Source organism: Microtus pennsylvanicus, chromosome 6 (assembly GCF_037038515.1).
Source record: "Microtus pennsylvanicus isolate mMicPen1 chromosome 6, mMicPen1.hap1, whole genome shotgun sequence".
Classification (NCBI taxonomy): Eukaryota; Metazoa; Chordata; class Mammalia; order Rodentia; family Cricetidae; genus Microtus; species Microtus pennsylvanicus.
Window position 1 is genome coordinate 57,593,889 of NC_134584.1, and position 17,493 is coordinate 57,611,381.

The 17,493-nt window shown below is 37.6% G+C and overlaps 1 protein-coding gene across 8 annotated transcripts in view; it reads left to right on the top strand.

Moving 5' to 3' along the window:
* The first annotated feature begins 1,497 nt into the window (after positions 1-1,497).
* Tent2 (terminal nucleotidyltransferase 2) overlaps positions 1,498-17,493 on the top strand; it is a 52,087-nt gene continuing 36,091 nt past the window's right edge. For 2 of the 8 annotated variants that reach the window (XM_075976311.1, XM_075976312.1), the window contains exons 1-4: positions 1,499-2,103; positions 11,647-11,820; positions 12,012-12,101; positions 14,373-14,610. In XM_075976311.1, the coding sequence (XP_075832426.1) occupies positions 11,684-11,820; positions 12,012-12,101; positions 14,373-14,610 (465 nt within the window). In that variant the 5' untranslated portion in view covers positions 1,499-2,103; positions 11,647-11,683. Of the gene's footprint in view, positions 2,104-2,423; positions 2,494-11,646; positions 11,821-12,011; positions 12,102-14,372; positions 14,611-17,493 lie in introns of all 8 variants that reach the window. The other 6 variants (XM_075976306.1, XM_075976308.1, XM_075976309.1 and 3 more) reach the window with 6 other exon arrangements.

A 17,493-nucleotide genomic window follows, 5' to 3' on the forward strand; every position in this document is an offset into this window, starting at 1 on the left:
AAAACTTTGTAGGAGATGAAAACTCCAGCAACAACTGATAGACATACGAGAAATATGGAAGGAGCCACATTATAGTCGTATTTCAGTACTTTTCAAGCACTGGGCATTGAACCCAGGGCCTCACATGGTAGGCTGAACTCTACCTACAGCCCCAGCCCATCAGTACGCCTTTCTTGTAATTAAAAGGATGAGCAAGGCAGGAAACTGTAGGGATGTTGAAAATCTGAGTAATAATATCACCTGACCAGACTTGATTGATGTTTGTAAGACATGCTATCCAATGATTTTATATTTTATTTCCAATGCACAATGACCATTACCTCATTGATACTTGGACTCATGTGACAAGTTTTAATACATTTAAAATGACTAATTAGAAATTATTAATAGAAAGTATTCAGAAATATTTCTTTTTGGGGGGGGTGTTTCGAGACAGGGTTTCTCTGTAGCTTTGGTGCCGGTCCCGGAACTAGCTCTTGTAGACCAGGCTGGCCTCGAACTCACAGAGATCCGCCTGCCTCTGCCTCCTGAGTGCTGGGATTAAAGGCGTGCGCCACCACCTCCCGGCCCAGAAATATTTCTATAATTTCAGACATTACTGTACTTATAAAGCACCCAACAGGCCAAAGAAGAAATAACGTGGAAATTATATAGGATTTCAAAATAGGATGTGGAATTCAGCTAAATCGGTATATAGTATAGTACTATTTAGTATATATTTCATAATTTGTATTCATTATATGTAATCATTATACAATGAGTAATCAGTATGTAGTAAGATAGCATACTATATAGTAATCAGTATATTTTATAATAGTATATAGTAAGTTATTAAATGACCAAAAGTATATGACGATGACCTCTGTGAGTTAAGAGAAAAATTAAAGTTTAATAAAATTTTATTAACTAAAAGCATTGAAAATAATAAAGAAACAACTAGAAAAAACAAAAGCAATAATCACATCTACAAAAAAAATTATCAGTTTAAGGTATAGAAGCAGTCGGATATTGTCTGGGTGGGACAATAATGGGACCATCGTTAACAGATTTACATCAATAAACCAAGAAGTTTAGACAGTTTCACAAGATATTAAACAGCAGTGAGAAACAGCAGTGGCTGTTGGACAAGTGAGACAGGGTACTGGGTGGGTTTGGGGCATTATAGGCCATTTTTTTTTTTTTTTTTTTTTGTCTCCAAGACCAACTAAAACTCAATACTGATCTTCCCAGTAAGGGCGAGGTGAGGCTGATTTTCGACAATCTGGAAGGCCCGCTACGGACAGAGCAGGTCGGCAGGAAATAGCCAACGGAAGAGCAGCTGCACCAGCCCTCGGCCGAGGAGCACAGGCAGCGCACGGTCCCCGTCCGGTCCCTGCCCAGCACCGCGCCGCCGACCGCCAAGCCATCCCAAGGCGGCCAAGCTCGCGCCTGCGCAGTTCAGCCAACGCTCTCCCCACAGGCGGCTGCCGGAAGTCTGACCTTTGGCTCCCGCTGCATATTCCCATCCGGGGTCACGTCGAACTTCCGGATATCTCTGACAGGGCTGTCTACACCGCCTTTTCGGCGACTTTTTGGTCTTCCGCTTTTTTTTCCTTTCTTTTTGTTGTCGCCGCCCCCAACCTTCCACGCCCGCGCGGGCCTGGCCGTGTCGGCTGTCGCCTCGCCGCCGCCCTGCCGGTTCCTGGGTCACCCCCCCGAGCTGGGCCTCGCCGTGCTGCGGGCTGCTCGGGCGGCCGCGTTGGCGGGCGGTGCCGCTGGGCCCTGCTCGGCCCTTCGGCGTGGACGCCGGTGAGTGGGGGTCTCCGGAGGGGATGCACGCGTGTAGGCCCTGCTCCCCGGCCGGGCGCGCGAAACTTTTCTGAAACTGGCGCTGTGTTTTGCGCGGGAGAGGGAGAGCCTGGCGCTGCCCTGCGGCTCCCGGACTAGGGGCGTTCCCCGGGTGCTGGACTCGGTGAAGAATGTTGGCGCCGCTGGCTTCTCTCTGATTCCGCCTTCTCTCTAGTTCTCACGCCGCCTCCCGCGCTGTCCTCACTCCCTAGACCGAAAGAGTAAGACTGGCTAGATACTCCCATCTGGTATTCCAAAAGGCCGTGGCGAGCCAAGGTAAATGTCCACATTAATGTGCTATCGTGGAAGGCATTTATCTTTGAGGCATTTAATTAAAATAGCGTGAAGTCCCCTCGGTCAAAACACAGGTTGGGACGGGCTGATGGTTTCCCCGGTCAGATTTCGTGGCTAGGTGCTCCCAACTTTTATCTGGTTAAGAGCACCGGAGTGGTGGTGGGGCTCCTGTGTTTCCCAGACTCGGATCTAAATTCCCTGCCTTGGTTTGGCCTCTTTGAGCTTTGTTTATGAGAAATCGATTGCGCATAAAAGAAAAGAACAAGATACTTAAGTTTTCTTTCTTGTTTCGCTTCTTTCAGCTTTGTTTAAAAGTAAGATTGTTGATATAAGGAAGAGAAAGAAACGATGCAAGTACGGTTAGAAAATTAAGTACGTGGGTTTTTTTTTGTGTGTCTCTTGTGTTTGAATACAGATGGACTACCATCATATAGTTCAGTCCTACCAGGCTTTGGTGTGCTAACCACGATAACATTTTTAATTTGCACTGACTGATAACTGGTATTAGAAACATTACTTAGTAGTGTGAATAGCCCCAATTGTATTGGATCTAGAAATGTCCCGTACTACATAGACTCCGTGTGAAACAGGCCAGTTTTCAGTTATTTGAGAAATGTCCATTTGGAGCCGTGTTGCTAGAGTTTCCTTTTAACTCTTGGATGGAATTTAATTCTTAATAAAGAAAGGAATGCTCCGTTAAAACCCGAAGGTGGTTTTGACAGTGGGCGAGCAGGATTTAGGAGTTAGACTTTTTCTGTTGTGGAGAAAAGAACTGAACATTTTAGGGGATCAAAGATACTTAGTTAATGTGAACAGAGAACTTGATCTAACCATTCAGTTCTTGTTTGTATTAGGGAGGTGCTGCTTTCCAAGGAGTCTTGGTGAAGAGACCATTATGTAAACTTGAGTCTTCTATAACTTGTCGGAGAGATCAATTGGAGGACAATAATTAAGTTGCAAATTAAGAGACCAAATACTGTTATCATTAGAAATTCTTTCTGAACTATTTATCTTGTCTCATGTCTGCTCATTTGCATATAAATCTGTATTAATCTTGCACTGGTTTAAGCATATTAGACAAAGCAGTCTTTAAGGGTCTTTTCTCAAGGCAAGAACCAGTATCATGGTTTTAAAAGCGGTAATGATTTTATCTAGGTTATTATGTTTCACTGTTCAGTACAGATTAAAAAGCCAGTAATTCAAGGTAAGAAAAGTTCGATGCTATCCATTTCTGGATGTTAGTATAAAATTTATCATACTACCGCAGATAGCAAAGAATAATATTTTACAGATTGTGTGTAGTGAGGAAGCTTCATTAAGACTATAAAGAAACCGGGTCTTTAATCCAGCACTCTCTGTGAGTTCAAGGCCAGCCTGGTCTACAGCGCTGTGAGTTCCAGGACAGCTAGGGCTATTACACAGAGAAACCCTGTCTCGAAAAACAAAGCAAAGCAAACAAACAAAAACTATAAATTAGTTAAAATTTTATGAAGTTCTGGTATAGTGATTTTATTTCATTAAACTATATTTTTATAAAGATTCCTTATGTTTTGCTATTGAGTCTCTCATACCCTTGGCTATCCTGTAACTTGCTTTATGGACCAGGCAGGCCTTGAACTCAGAGATCCTCCTGCCTCTGCCTTTCCAGTAGTGGCATCAAATGTGTGTGGCACTACATCTGGTTCCCTTGTATTTTTGCAATAGATCATTGTTTCAGTATCATTACAATCATGATACTGATTTCATTTCTCTAGATGGTCAGATAGGCTATTTGTGGGGGTGAACATCGAATACTATTTGTTAATTCTTAGGAATGGTTCTATTTTGAAGGTTGCCCAGTTAGGAGTTTGACTTAAGGGTCAAGATTCTTGAGAGAGCCTGAGTAGTATTTTTTTTTAGAAGTACTCCAGAAGAATGAATGCTTCTCAGCGTCAGACTGATCTCTGTGAATTCAAGGCCAGCCTGGTCTGCTTAGAGAGTTCAAGGCCAGCCAGCTTAGGACAGTGAACCCTTTCTCAATAGAATAGTATAATAGAAACTAATGCTCCATTTTTGCATTGGGATATGCTGAACTAGATACATACCCTAGAGTAAAATTTTAATTATTTTTAACAATTGTCTAGGCTTCAAAGCTTTTAAGCGTAGAATCATTTGGTTTTAATGTTATAGAGTAGTTCTGGGTACTGTATCATCTTTTAACTTCTACTTAGTTTGGAGTTGATTGTGTAATGGGATAGAAATATAAGTGAGAGGTGTATCCTTAGCATTTTTGCATCTTTAAGCATATAGGGCCTTATTTGGGTCCAGAAGAAAAAGACAGTTTATTGTTTGTAGTTAAAAGGTTGTCTAGATGTTGAACAGTGAACCTCTGTAAATGAACCTCAAATAGCATTTGTTGTTGTTTTTTTTTTTGTTTTTGGTTCTTCGAGACAGGGTTTCTCTGTGGTTTTGGAGCCTGTCCTGGGACTAGCTCTGTAGACCAGGCTGGTCTCGAACTCACAGAGATCCGCCTGCCTCTGCCTCCCGAGTGCTGGGATTAAAGGCGTGAGCCACCACCGCCCGGCTGTTGTTTTTATTTTAGTTTTTCAGATGTGTCTATTATTTTATGTGTGTGTATCACACACATACTAGTATGTACATGCCTAGTACCCTGGAAGGAAAGAAGAAGGCATTGGGTTTCCTGGAAGTGGAGTTACAGATAGTTATGAGTCACCATGCAGGTGCTGAGAACCATACCTGGGTCTTCTGTAAGAGCAGGCAGTGCTCTTAACTTTTGAGCACTCCAGCTCCCATGTTTGCTTTTAGAGATGGATTTTTACTCCTATGGAACCCAGGCTGTGCTTAAACTTCAGACCCACCTGTCTGAGCCTCCTGGATTCTGCGATTTCAGACATGCACCACTACTCCTAGCTTTGAAATAGAACTTTGGTGTTGTGTTTTTTGAGACAATCTTATGTCCAGGTTGGCTTTGAACTTGATGTGTCTTCCCAACTAGTCTCAAATGCTGACCATCCTTCCAAGTGCTGGGATTCAGGTGTGTGCTACTATGCATGACTTAAAATAGAACTTTTTAATTCTAGTTTTTCTAAGTAGAGATGGCTTCTTTTAGTTAGGTCTATAGTTTCTGTATTCCTGCAAAATGAAATGTCAAGCAAAATTTGTTATAGCTAATCACTTAATGACTTTTTTTAATAACTCCCATGAAAAAGGTTGTTTTAAAATGAGAAGTTAGTTCACGGAAGTGGAATAAAGGGAACCAAATCTTAACCATCATTTCCCTCAAAACAGTGAAATTCAGAGAGTACAGGTCAGCAGATATAAAAAAAAAAAAAACAAAACCAAGCAACCCCTCCCCCCCAATAATAGGAAGTACAGACTTCATGGAAGAATTTGACAGACTTATTTCCTATAGACAATACTTTGTTTCTGGTAAAAATTAGGGTCAAGCATTTGGAATGAGGTATGATAATGGTGGTAAGTTGCCTGTCCACTACTTATGATGAAACTTGGACTGATGAAACTGATTCATAGTGGTCAACCTAGGAAATTTTAATCCCATAGAATTGGAAAACCAAGGAACCAAATTTGTATGTGTGAGTTTTAGTAGCTTTTCAGGCTCCCTCCCATCCCCATTCTGTCCATTCTAACAATTTTTCTAATCCTTTTAATGTCATTCTCTAATACATTTATCTGTTTAGGCTTTGTTTTTCTTCTGATAAAAAATTAAGCTTTTGTAGTTCATTCTCTGATTTGCTTATCAGAAAAGAAAATTTATCATTTTTTGTAACCTGAATAATCTTTTACATACACACTATATACACACCTAAAACTTGACATATCAGTATATAATTTCATAATATAAAATGTGTAAATATACTGTATAATATATAGTAAATGATATATAACAAATACAACAACTAAATTGGTATATTTAATGGTTATATTATTATAAGAAACATATTGCCAGGCTGTGTGTGTGGTGGCTCGTGTCTTTCATCCTAGCATTAGGAAGCTTAGGCAAGCAGATCTCTAAATTGGAGGCGCCCTGGTCTACAAAGTGAGTTCAAGGACAGTTATGGCAACACGGAGAAACCTTTTCACAAAAAAAAAAAAAAGACCCCAAAACCACTGGGCAGTGGTGGCACCCACCTTTAATCCTAGCACTTGGGAGGCAGATTCCTGTGAGCTCGAGGCCAGCCTGTTCTACAAGAGCTAGTTCCAGGGTAAATCTGATAGCTACAGTGAGACCCTGTCTTGGAAAAAAGAAAAAACAAAACCAAAAAAAAAAAATAGAAAAACACTCAGGTGTGATATGGAAATGACGGGAGGAAGGGTAGATTATTGAATCTACTTTACTCCAAAAATTAATCTCAAAATATTTTACATCGATAAGAATTTTAGTTTATTGGTACAAATTTAAAGTTATTTCTGTTATGCTGTATTGTGTTTCTACTTTTGTTTGGGATATTATTTTTAAGCAACTTATTTAAAAATATAATGTATAGTTAAAAATATAGGTTAATAGTCATCTATAATTGTCAAACTTATAGTCATGTAAGGTATGTATTCAAGGATAAACATATATTTAGATAGATGGTCTTCAAATACTTCAAAGACCTACAGAATATGGCATTTAAAATGTTTTAATAATATAAGGCTTTTTATGACAGGGAGACATTTCTGCTCCTGGCAGCACTAATCTACTTTAGAGAAGGTGATGGGCATCAAAGAAACTCCGTATGGAGTTTGTTTTCTTTATGGCAAAAGCTAGCCATATGGGCAAAGAAACTGATGATGGTTTTTTTTATCCAAACTGAACCAGCAGGACACATACAAGGCGACTGCTGAACTTTGCCAAGACAAGGTAGGACAGTCCATCAGAATTCCCTGCTTCACAGGAAAGACTGTCAGATATCCTAGGCTTGTAGGCCAGAGTGGATGCCCCAGTATTGCGAAAGAACTTTGTATGACTGTCCAGGCAGCCTGATGTTCCTGCTATTAGATAACATTTTATCCTTCTGGGGTCCTTGAAGGAGTTAAAGACTAAATAGTTAAACTTACAGTTTTTTTAAAAAATTATGACAAAAAGCAAATTAGGTATAAAACTTTAGATTCACAAAGATAGGATAGATAATAGAGTATTTTCTCTGATTTTGCTAAATACAAATAGATTAGATATTATGACTATAATTCTTATTTAATAACTGTTTTGTTGTATATAATTTTACTATGTTAAAGCTAAAACCTTCCTTTTTAATTAGAAAAAAAGGGGGACATACTGTGGAAAAGTCCGTCTGTACTCTTTTGTAAGTTATGCTCTGATTGGTCTAATAAAGAAGCTGATTGATCAATAGCCAGGCAGGATAAGGTTAAGCAGAAAAGCCAAAATGAGAAGGATAGGAAGAGAAAGGGCGGAATTGGAGGAGTTGCCAGCCAGATGCTGAATGAATTGGACACACAAAATGGGATAGAGGTAAAGGCCATGAGCCTTGGGACAGTACCTGGATTAATAGAAACGGATTAAATTATAAGAACTAATTAATAATAAGCCTGAGCTATTGGCTGAGTACCTCTGTTTGGTAATTTGAATGTTGGCTCCTGGGGCCAGAAAAACTCTGTCTGCACTAATAACTCATTGAATACTCTATAAAGTTTCTTTTCTTTTTTTAAAAAAAGTATCCTTCTGTGTAGTGACTTTTATTAGTACTAAAGCATTATTGTTTTTTATTTTCAAGAGGATTATATCATTTCCTTTTCTTTTTGTTTTCTTCAAATCCTTTCATTTGCCCCTTCTTGCTTTCTTTTGAATTCACCGTCTTTTTTCAAATTTTTGCTTGCATATATGTAAACACAATATATACTTAATTATAACCTGTTCAGTTTGTATATATTACTTGTATGTATTATTTTAGGGCTGACCATTCGGTATTGGATAGCCAATTGGTGTGCTCTTTCCTGGGGAAGACTATTTCTCCCATGCTCAGCATACCTTAGTTGACTGTAGTTCTTTGTGTACGAGTGTAGCCTCTTTCATTACTAGGAGACACAATTTCACAGCAAACTCCCTGATTGTCTGGCTCTTAGATCTTCCTAACCCTCTTCCCACAGTGTTCTCCATGCTTTAGGTGTGGAAATTGTGTTGTAGATGTAGCCTTTGGGACTGGGCTATATGACTCTGCATTTTCATTGGTTGTGGTTTTCGTAATGGTCTCTGTTTATTTTAAAAAGAATTTTCCTTAACGAGAGGTGAGAACTGCAGTAATCTGTGGGTATTAAGGACAAATATTTAGAATGTGGTTAGGCATTATGTTAGTTTAGTAAAGTGATGCTTGTTGGGTCTCTTCTAAGATCCATGACTTCACTAACTCTGGGTAGTTGACTAGTAGGTTTTCAGTACCAGGCATGACCCTCTTGTTGAGTCGAATTAAAGAGCTCTTGGTTACTGCCAAGGCATGCATGCCACTACTTCACCCTTAGGGTTATCGTGCAATGTTAGTGTTTGTTGTGGTTCATAGGCATCATAGCTCAGTTGGACTGTTGGTTGCTTCTCTCCTTTGGAAGCTTTCATGGTATCTTCAGGTACCATGACAGCTAATCTTCAGGTTAGTTCCAGCTCAGGCCTCTGGACTCTGTGTATTAAGTGCATGGTGTCTTCAGGAATAGGTACTTAACTTTCCACCTCTGTGGGGGAAACCAAGGGCAGTAGCAATAGCCTGTAATGCTTTGGGAATCTGTTTGGACAGCTTTGACCAACAGTTCAAAAGGGTTTTGTAGCTGGGTTTGGTGGTGCACGCCTTTAATCTCAGTTCTTGGGAGGCAGAGACAGGTGAATCTCTGAGTTTGTGGCCAGCCTGGTCTACAAAATGAGATCTAAGACAAAACCAAAGGGCAGGGGGGGGGGTTCTTTTCTCATGCCTGGCATTGGGGTTTTTGTTAGTTATTGATTCTTGGAAGGTTTTAGGTTAGTTAATAGCATGATTCCTTATGACCTTTTCAAACATCCTTACTGTTATTTAACCTTCTCCCCTCCTCCTATATATATTTATTTCCCTCCCCCTTCCTAACTAAAACTTTCTCCTTCCCATTTCCTGGATCAGATCACTTGTACCCTGCTAGTCCCCTCTTTTGTTCTCCCACCCCTGTGCCCTAGCAATGGTTCCTTTTTCCTGGTTTCTGCAGTAACTCCAGGGTGTGTCCTCACATCTGAAGATTTGGAGCTAGGAACCTCTGATGAGAGAGAACATGCCACATTTTTGGGGGGGGGGGGTCTAGATTGCCTCTCTCAATATAGTTTTTTGTTTCTCCTATTTACCTACAAAGTTCATGATTTCATTTTTCTATACAGCCGAATAGTATTCCCTAGTATATTTTATATATACCAGTTTCATTGTATATTTCTTAGTTGAAGGACATTTATTTATTTTGGTTTTTCGAGACAGGGTTTCTCTGTGGTTTTGGAGCCTGTCCTGGAACTAACTCTTGTAGACCAGGCTGGTCTCGAACTCACAGAGATCCGCCTGCCTCTGCCTCCCTAGTGCTGGGACTAAAGGCGTGCGCCACCACCAACGGCTTGAAGGACATTTATGTTGTTTCCATTTCCTAGCTACAAGAAGTGGAGCTGGGTCATAACGTAGACTTACTTTTAGCTTTTTGAGGATTTACCCACACTGCTTTCCAGAATGGATAGACCAGTTTGCAATTCCACCAACAATGAATGAATGAGGATTCCCTTTCCCCCATAGCCCCTTCAGCATTTGTTATTGGTTGTTTTGTTAATCTTTGCTATTCTGACTGAAATAAGATGATATCTCAGAGTTGTTTTGATTTGCATTTCTTGAGTACCATCTTGAGACTACCTTTCTGCTCTGATTTTGAACTACTGTTAACTTCCCTTCCTTCCCTTTCTGGGAAATTGCCCTAATGTGGTTTTTCTGGCTTGAGACTCTCCTTGTGTACCGAACTGGTCTTGAACTTGGCGATCCACTTGCTTCGGCGATCCACTGCTAAACAGTTTTGCACCTCAGTCTTAGTGCTGGGACTACTAGTGTGCGCCACCTGCCTCACCTTTCTCTTTTTACGCTTCATATCTGCAAATATTTTCATTTTCCCTTATTGATATTATCCACAGGGGTAGCCTTCTGGCTTTACATTTTACTTAAGCTTTAAAGCTTTAAAGGCATTAATTTGTGTCTTGTGGCTTCCACTATTAGAAAGTCCAAAGACATTTTGATCCCCAACTTTTTAATATTTCCTCCCTTCGAATATTGATAAACTGATTTTCTCTGGATATTCTAAAATTCCATCTCTCTCCCCTCCCTCCCTCCTCCTGCTCTGTGTTTCTGTTTTTCATGGACTTTTCTGTTATAATTTTGACTCACATACTTGGGTTCTCAACATATATATATGTTGAATGTTTATTTGATATAGTTTCTGCTTATTTCCTGTTTCTTTTTCCTCCTTCATTGGTGATCTGTGGATGCATTATTTTGAGTATGAGCTACTAGAAATCTAAATGAAAGCTTCTTATATGTGAGTGGTACCTGGTGGCTGTTAGGATTTCTTGTAGGTAGGCTGAGCACGTAATTCTGTTGACTTTTTTGGTGGTAGACCCTTAACTTTTACTGTGTTTTAATGTTTTTTTCTTATATCGTATACTGTCTCTCAGTTGAGTTATATAGTTTAAGAAAATGGTCACGCAAGTATCATTTTTAATTTGTTTTCTTGGTTTTTTTTTCTTTCTTTCAATTTTCGAGGCAGGGTTTCTCGGTAGCTTTGGAGCCTGTCCTGGAACTAGCTCTGTAGATCAGGCTGGCCACGAACTCACAGAGATCCCAGTGCTGGGTTTAAAGGTGTGCACCACCACCTCCCGGCTCTTGATTTTTGTATGCTATCTCACCCACCTTTTTGAAGATCTTTGCTGGATTAGTCATTGGAAAAAAGCATCTAGTGTCTTACTAGGTTAGTGATGTGTTCTGATTGTCCTCTACAGTTTTCCTCCCTCTATGGAACTGTTTGATTGCAAGTCTTTATGTATAACTGCTGAGAAGAATCTTGGAATTTTATGAATTAGTAGGTGACACATATTACTTGTTTCTTCAGATAATGTAAAGTACCATGTCCTAGATATCAGGTTATCACACGATAGCATGTACTTTTTATGAGTTAGGTTGTGAATAAATGTAAGGATCTGTGCAATTTAATTAAATCTCTTGAATGATTTCTTTTATTGTTTAGAATAGTGGTGGTAAAAGTTATGTTGCTGTTAAGGTACATTGATTAGAGCATATTCATCAGAAAATTTGAAACATGCACACTATTGAAAGCCTTTGAATGTGGTTTAGATTTTAAATGAGCTATTAGTGATTTGTTGCCCATAGTAGAATTTAAGATGCATTAACTTTCAGAAATAACTTTGCAAATGGAATGACTAATTTGAAGATAATTGTTTTAAGTAGTGATATTACTAACCAAAGAGTTCTATGTCTTTAAGCTGTAATAATTTAGTATTATCCTTTAAAATTATAGGTAGAAGAATACATGTTCAACCTCAGTGAGCAAGAGCATGTTCCCAAACTCAATTTTGGGTCGTCCTCCCTTCACTCCAAACCACCAACAGCATAATAGCTTCTTTGCTCTCTCACCAACTCTTTATTCACACCAGCAACTTATTGATGCACAGTACAACTTCCAAAATGTAGAGTAAGTATGCTGTTGTTTTGGACCATGTCATGACGCTCTGTTTCCTCTTTGGTATAATGTTGTTGTATGCAATATTTGAAAGCAAAGAAAATATTATTAAACTTTGTTTTCTTTTTTCTAAGTATTTAGTTTGTGTGGAATTTTTGGTTCTAAAGAAAAATATTTATGTTATTATTCTGTGTTTTTGGTAGCTTGTCTAGAGCTGTGACCTTACAGCCCCTGACATATGGAACTGTCAGTCCAATACAGACCTCCACATCCCCATTGTTTCGAGGAAGGAAGTAAGTATTTTTCAACTTTTTAAAAAAAAATATTATAGTAGACTGTGTAGCAGCTGTATGAAATTATGTGGAGAGTATGGCCTAGGTTTTGTTTTCTGATACCTGTGCAGTTAGATTAGTCAAAGAATTTTAAAACTTCTTTGGGTTCAAACATTTTAATAAATCTGGAGTTGTTTTATTCTTGCCACTGTGTGTTTTAGATGGAATAAAGCTATGTTTCTTTAGAAATCTGTGTTTTAATTGATAATTTTAGCCTCATCAGATGCCTTCTTAGGAATTTACTAGATTTGCCATAGCAAAGTGCTGTAAACTGATACTTGATGCCATAAGGAGACTAAAAATCGAGATCATACTTAGCATGGCTCTGTTCCTTTGCAGCCCTTCCTTAGCATGTAGATTCCTGTTCTTGTACTGTGTATTCTTTCCTATGTGGTGATCTGATCTCTGCAGGACACATTATAACAGATTAGGGTCCATCCTCCAGGAGCCCAGTTACACTTAATTGTCTTTTGAAAAGTTTTATCTTGTAAGACAACTTTTTGTTAGTTTGGATTTTTTTCTGAGCCATGTTTTCATATATATATATAGCCTTGGCTGTTCTGGAATTAGCTCTGTAGACGTGACTGGCCCGGGACTCACAGAGATCCACTTGCCTTTACCTTCCAAGTGCTGGAATTAAAGGCGTGCGTTACCACACCTGGCTGATTTAAGGCTTTCTATAGCCATTTCAGATACCAGTCAATTTTAAAATAAATAATAGAATTTCAGAGGTATTTGTTAAAATAACATTTCGTAATATTTGTACAGTATACCTTTTAAAACCTAGTTTATAGTTTCTGTGTTTAGTTAAAAATAATAGTAATTTAAAATGTACTAGTGTTCTAAAAACTTTAAAATAGTGTCATTAAGTCTCATTGTTATCTTCTTGCTTATACAAAAGCTGTAAGATACAGAAGTTATAGTTATTCAAGCAGAGATGGTATAGCTGCTTCTAGAACCAAGCTTATGATAAACATAGGTTTTTCTGGATTACCATTGGGAAAGTTATATAATGATTCTAAGAATATTGACTTTGTTAGATTTATAATTTTGAAATTGCCTTAGTAACCAATTGGTAACTCATGAGTGAAGATTAGTTTAATTAGTTCATAGTAACAGATACTGTTAAAAATTAAGATTTGTATTTTTAATTGAAGCTACTCAGTGTATATGTTTAAACTCAAGTTTAAAAAAAGCAAATGTACTTTTACGTGTCTAGCCCTATATATGTTTATTTATGAGTAGGAGTTCCAGATCTATAAAGCGAATACTCTTGGAGGAACAGTGTAATAATAAACTTTTAGATGGCATTGGCCCATAGGATTTTAGAGCTTGAAAGATATTGGACCATTTTCTGTGACAAAATATTTCATGTGAACAGCTTAGGTTATCAATGAAATAAATATCATTTTCCCTGTCAAATTACTCATTTTTACTCTTCCTGGTACTGGGGTCTGAGCCCAGGGCTTCACAGGTACTTGGCAGGTTCTTTGTGCTTACCTAATTATTTTCTTGTTATTTTGAAAATTTTTAAACTTTCTGAAAAATGTAAAAGTATATTTTCCCTTGATTCATTAGTTGTAAAGTTTAACTGTTTTTTTCTCTTTTCTCACTCTCACACTTTTTCTCCAAATTATAGTAAAGGAACTGTTGACATTAACTTTATCTGAAAACACGTCAGCCTTTTCCTTATCAAAGTAAAGACATTCCCCTCTGTAACCAGAATGCTTTACTTATGCCCATATATCTGTGTTAATGTATATTATCTGAAATGCAGCTTGTTTTCAAGTGTCTGTTGTCGTCTAATACCCTTTATAGCTTTTATAAAAATGTCAATTTAGTTTTTCCCATTGATGAGCCAGAACATAGGTATATTCAAAGAATCTTTAACAAATGTCACACACACATCACTCAGTTTATTTACCCTCTTGTTAGAATTTATCTTTAATTCTTAGTGCTTGTATAATCCCACAAGTATGCATTTTTCTGTATTGTTTTCACTGTTGGGGATGACTCATTTTGGTAATTCAAAAGCCATTAATTATCTTTGTTTTTGGAAGACGTTGGAAGGCATCTCTTGTTCTTAAAATGAATATTAAAAGTCCACTAGGGAGTTAATAATGTAATTCTATCCAAAGAGCCACAGCTGTTATTATCTGTTTCTATATTTGTATGCTTCTGTTGTCAGAAGGTTGTGTCTCTAGTCACTAAGGTGTATTTGCTTGCTTTCAGGAGAATAAGCGATGAAAAAGCCTTTCCTCTTGATGGTAAACGACAGCGTTTCCATTCACCCCACCAAGAGCCAACTATAATTAACCAGATAGTGCCTTTATCAGGTGACCGAAGATACTCCATGCCGCCATTGTTTCACACACACTATGTACCAGATATAGTAAGATGTGTTCCACCTCTTCGAGAAATTCCACTGTTAGAACCTAGAGAAATCACACTGCCTGAGGCCAAAGATAAGGTAATTATAATGCAGATGTTCATGTAGCCTTTTGGAAATTTCACATAAAAAATGTATTAAAAGGATCAGGAAAACCTAATTTTCTACCATTTAGGATATGTGCTTTTTTTTTAATGTTTAAAGTTTTATTTACTTTCTAAATTTCACTTTGATTTTTTTTTTTCCTAGCATAAGTACATTTGTCAGGATCAGATTTTTTCTGATTTACAGATTTGAGATAAGAGCCTAAAAGATTTCATTTCTTAGTTGTTAGAGAATTCTCCTACAACTGGTTCTTTCTCAAATTAATTATTAATGGTGGTAGTGGTTGGTTTTTGAGGCAATCTCTTTATATAGCTCTGGCTATCCTGGATCTCACTCTGTAGACAAGGATGGTCCAGAACTCAGAGATCTGGCTGCAAGTGCTCAGATTAAAAGTGTGTACCACCATGCCCAGTGAAACTTCTTTTTACTCTAAAAGACATGAATACTCATATGGTAATTGTAATAAAATGTTAAAAAGTATTGTCTTTTGGACTTTCTCTGAGAAGATATACATTAAATGGTGTGATCATGAAAGACTTACAAGGGGCTGAAGAGATGGCTTAGAGGTTAAGAGCACTGACAGCTCTTCAGATGTCCTGAGTTCAGTTCCCAGCAACAACATGGTGGCTCACAACCATCTGTGATGAGATCTTGTGCCCTCTTTAGGCATGCAAGTGTACATGCAGGCAGAATATTGTATACACAGTAGATAAAAATAAATTAATAAAGATTTATCAAAAAATCAGTAAGAATTATTTCGATTAAATGAAAGTACTTGCTCCTCCTTGGACAATGATGTTAGTGTTGGGAACAAAGAATTCTTTACTGTCTAATAGAAGAATGTTGTTCTCCTCTGTAGGTGATTGGGAAGGGTGTGTAATGTCTACCATCCTTTTGTTCGTAGAGTGATACTGTAAACTCCCCCCTCCTTTCCCTCTCCTCTACTCCCTCCTTTTCTTTCTTCACAGAGTCTTGCTTTGTAGTTCAAGCTGGCCTTAGATTGAAACTCACCCTTTTCAAATGTACAGATCAGTAGATTTTACTAAGTTCACAAAGTTGTGCACTTATCTCTTTCCAAAACATACTCAACACTCCCAAGAAAGTTTGTACCTCAACAGTGTTCATTTTCCTTCCCACTTTCTGTAAGTAGAATCCTTTGATCTATGGCCATTTGTGCCCAGTTTCTTTCATTTAGCATAATGAAAGGGTTTATCCATGCTTGTTTTTATTTTCAAGACTACTTGCCATGTCGTTTAGACGAGCCTTGAACACATTATGTTTCTATCTCAGCTCACTCAGTGTTGAAACTGCATTGCTTTTCAGTAGGATGATATTTTGTTGTGTAGATATACTCCATATCAGTCTAATGGACTTTTAGGTGTCTGCCTCTAGCTTTTATGAATAATGGTGCTGTAATGTCTTGTGTACAAAATTTTGCATGGATATTTGTTTTCACTCTGTTGATACATACACAGGAGTGAAATTGTTGGGTAATATGGTAACATATGTTTAACCTTTTAGGAGCATTTTAATTTTAATTTCCCACTGGTTTTGTCTAGTATTTCCTGAACATTGCCAAGATGTTCTGGAAAGTAGATTTTATATGTAGACAGATGTTCCACTTTCTTTACATCCCTGTCAACACTTGTGACATTTATTTGTGATTTTCTCTCTTTTTAATTCCTTACAGTACTAGAGATGGAACCCAGGGCTTTCAACATGCTAGGCAAACACTGAACTACTGTTGAGGTTTATTCTTATCTTGCCTCTTTTTATTAGAGCTGTTCTGGTATGAAATTGGTTTCAGTTTCCATTCCCTAATGTCATTTGCTTGTTGGACATTTCCTTGGAGAGATGTCATTCAAATTCAGAATTTAGTAGGTAGATTTCTTGTTGATGACCTCTAAAGCTGAAAACCTTTTCATTTCTATGTATTCAGTTTATTAGTTTCTTTACTTATTTATAGTTTATTTATTCAGCTTCTTTGGTTGCTTTGCTGTTAATGTTGAATCTCAGAAACCACCACTCAATGCAATGTCTTGAGTATTGATGCCTGTCTGTTACAAGATTTGTTAATTTATTTTGAGACAGGGCCTCATTATGTAACTCTGGCTAGCCTGAAACTTGATATGTAGACCAAGCTGTCCTTGAACTCACATATATCTCCTGAGTGCTAGATTATATTCTAAGAATTTTTTTAATCATTTTTTATTTATATAAAAAGGGCATATTTAGTAAAAGACACACCAAAATTATTCTAAGAATTTTTACTTTTAAGTTCTTACATTTAGGACTTTGATCCATTGAAGTAGGCTTCAGCTATATTCTACTTGTTGATTCATTTGTCATGGGATTATTCATTAAAAAAAACTTTATCCCTTTTGTGCCAACATTTTCCTTACTATGAAGTAAGAACAATTAGACAAAACCAGTGGGAAAGAGGAGAAAGCAAAGCAAAATGAAAAAAACAATATGGGATTATCTGGTGTTCTTTCTTCCTCATTTCTCTGTTTCTTCTTTGCTTTCTAAGTTTGACTCCTATGTCATAATGTGAAAAACCTATGGTATAAGGCCAATGAGGTGAATTCTCTAAATGGATATATAAATAGTTACTACATATCAGAAATACATTTCTTATATATATTTATGTTTGTAGTTAACTAGTAGAACTAACCAAAGAGCTTACTTTTACATATAGCTTAGGTATATGTTGAATCTATAAATTTAATAATGTATAATTGATATTAGTAATAAACATCTTGTAAGATGTGATTCCATATCTTTTCTTTGCTTAGTCATATAGAAAAATTTCTCCTAAATCCTGTCTTTGGAATTATGGCATTTCCCCTAGAAAAGTAG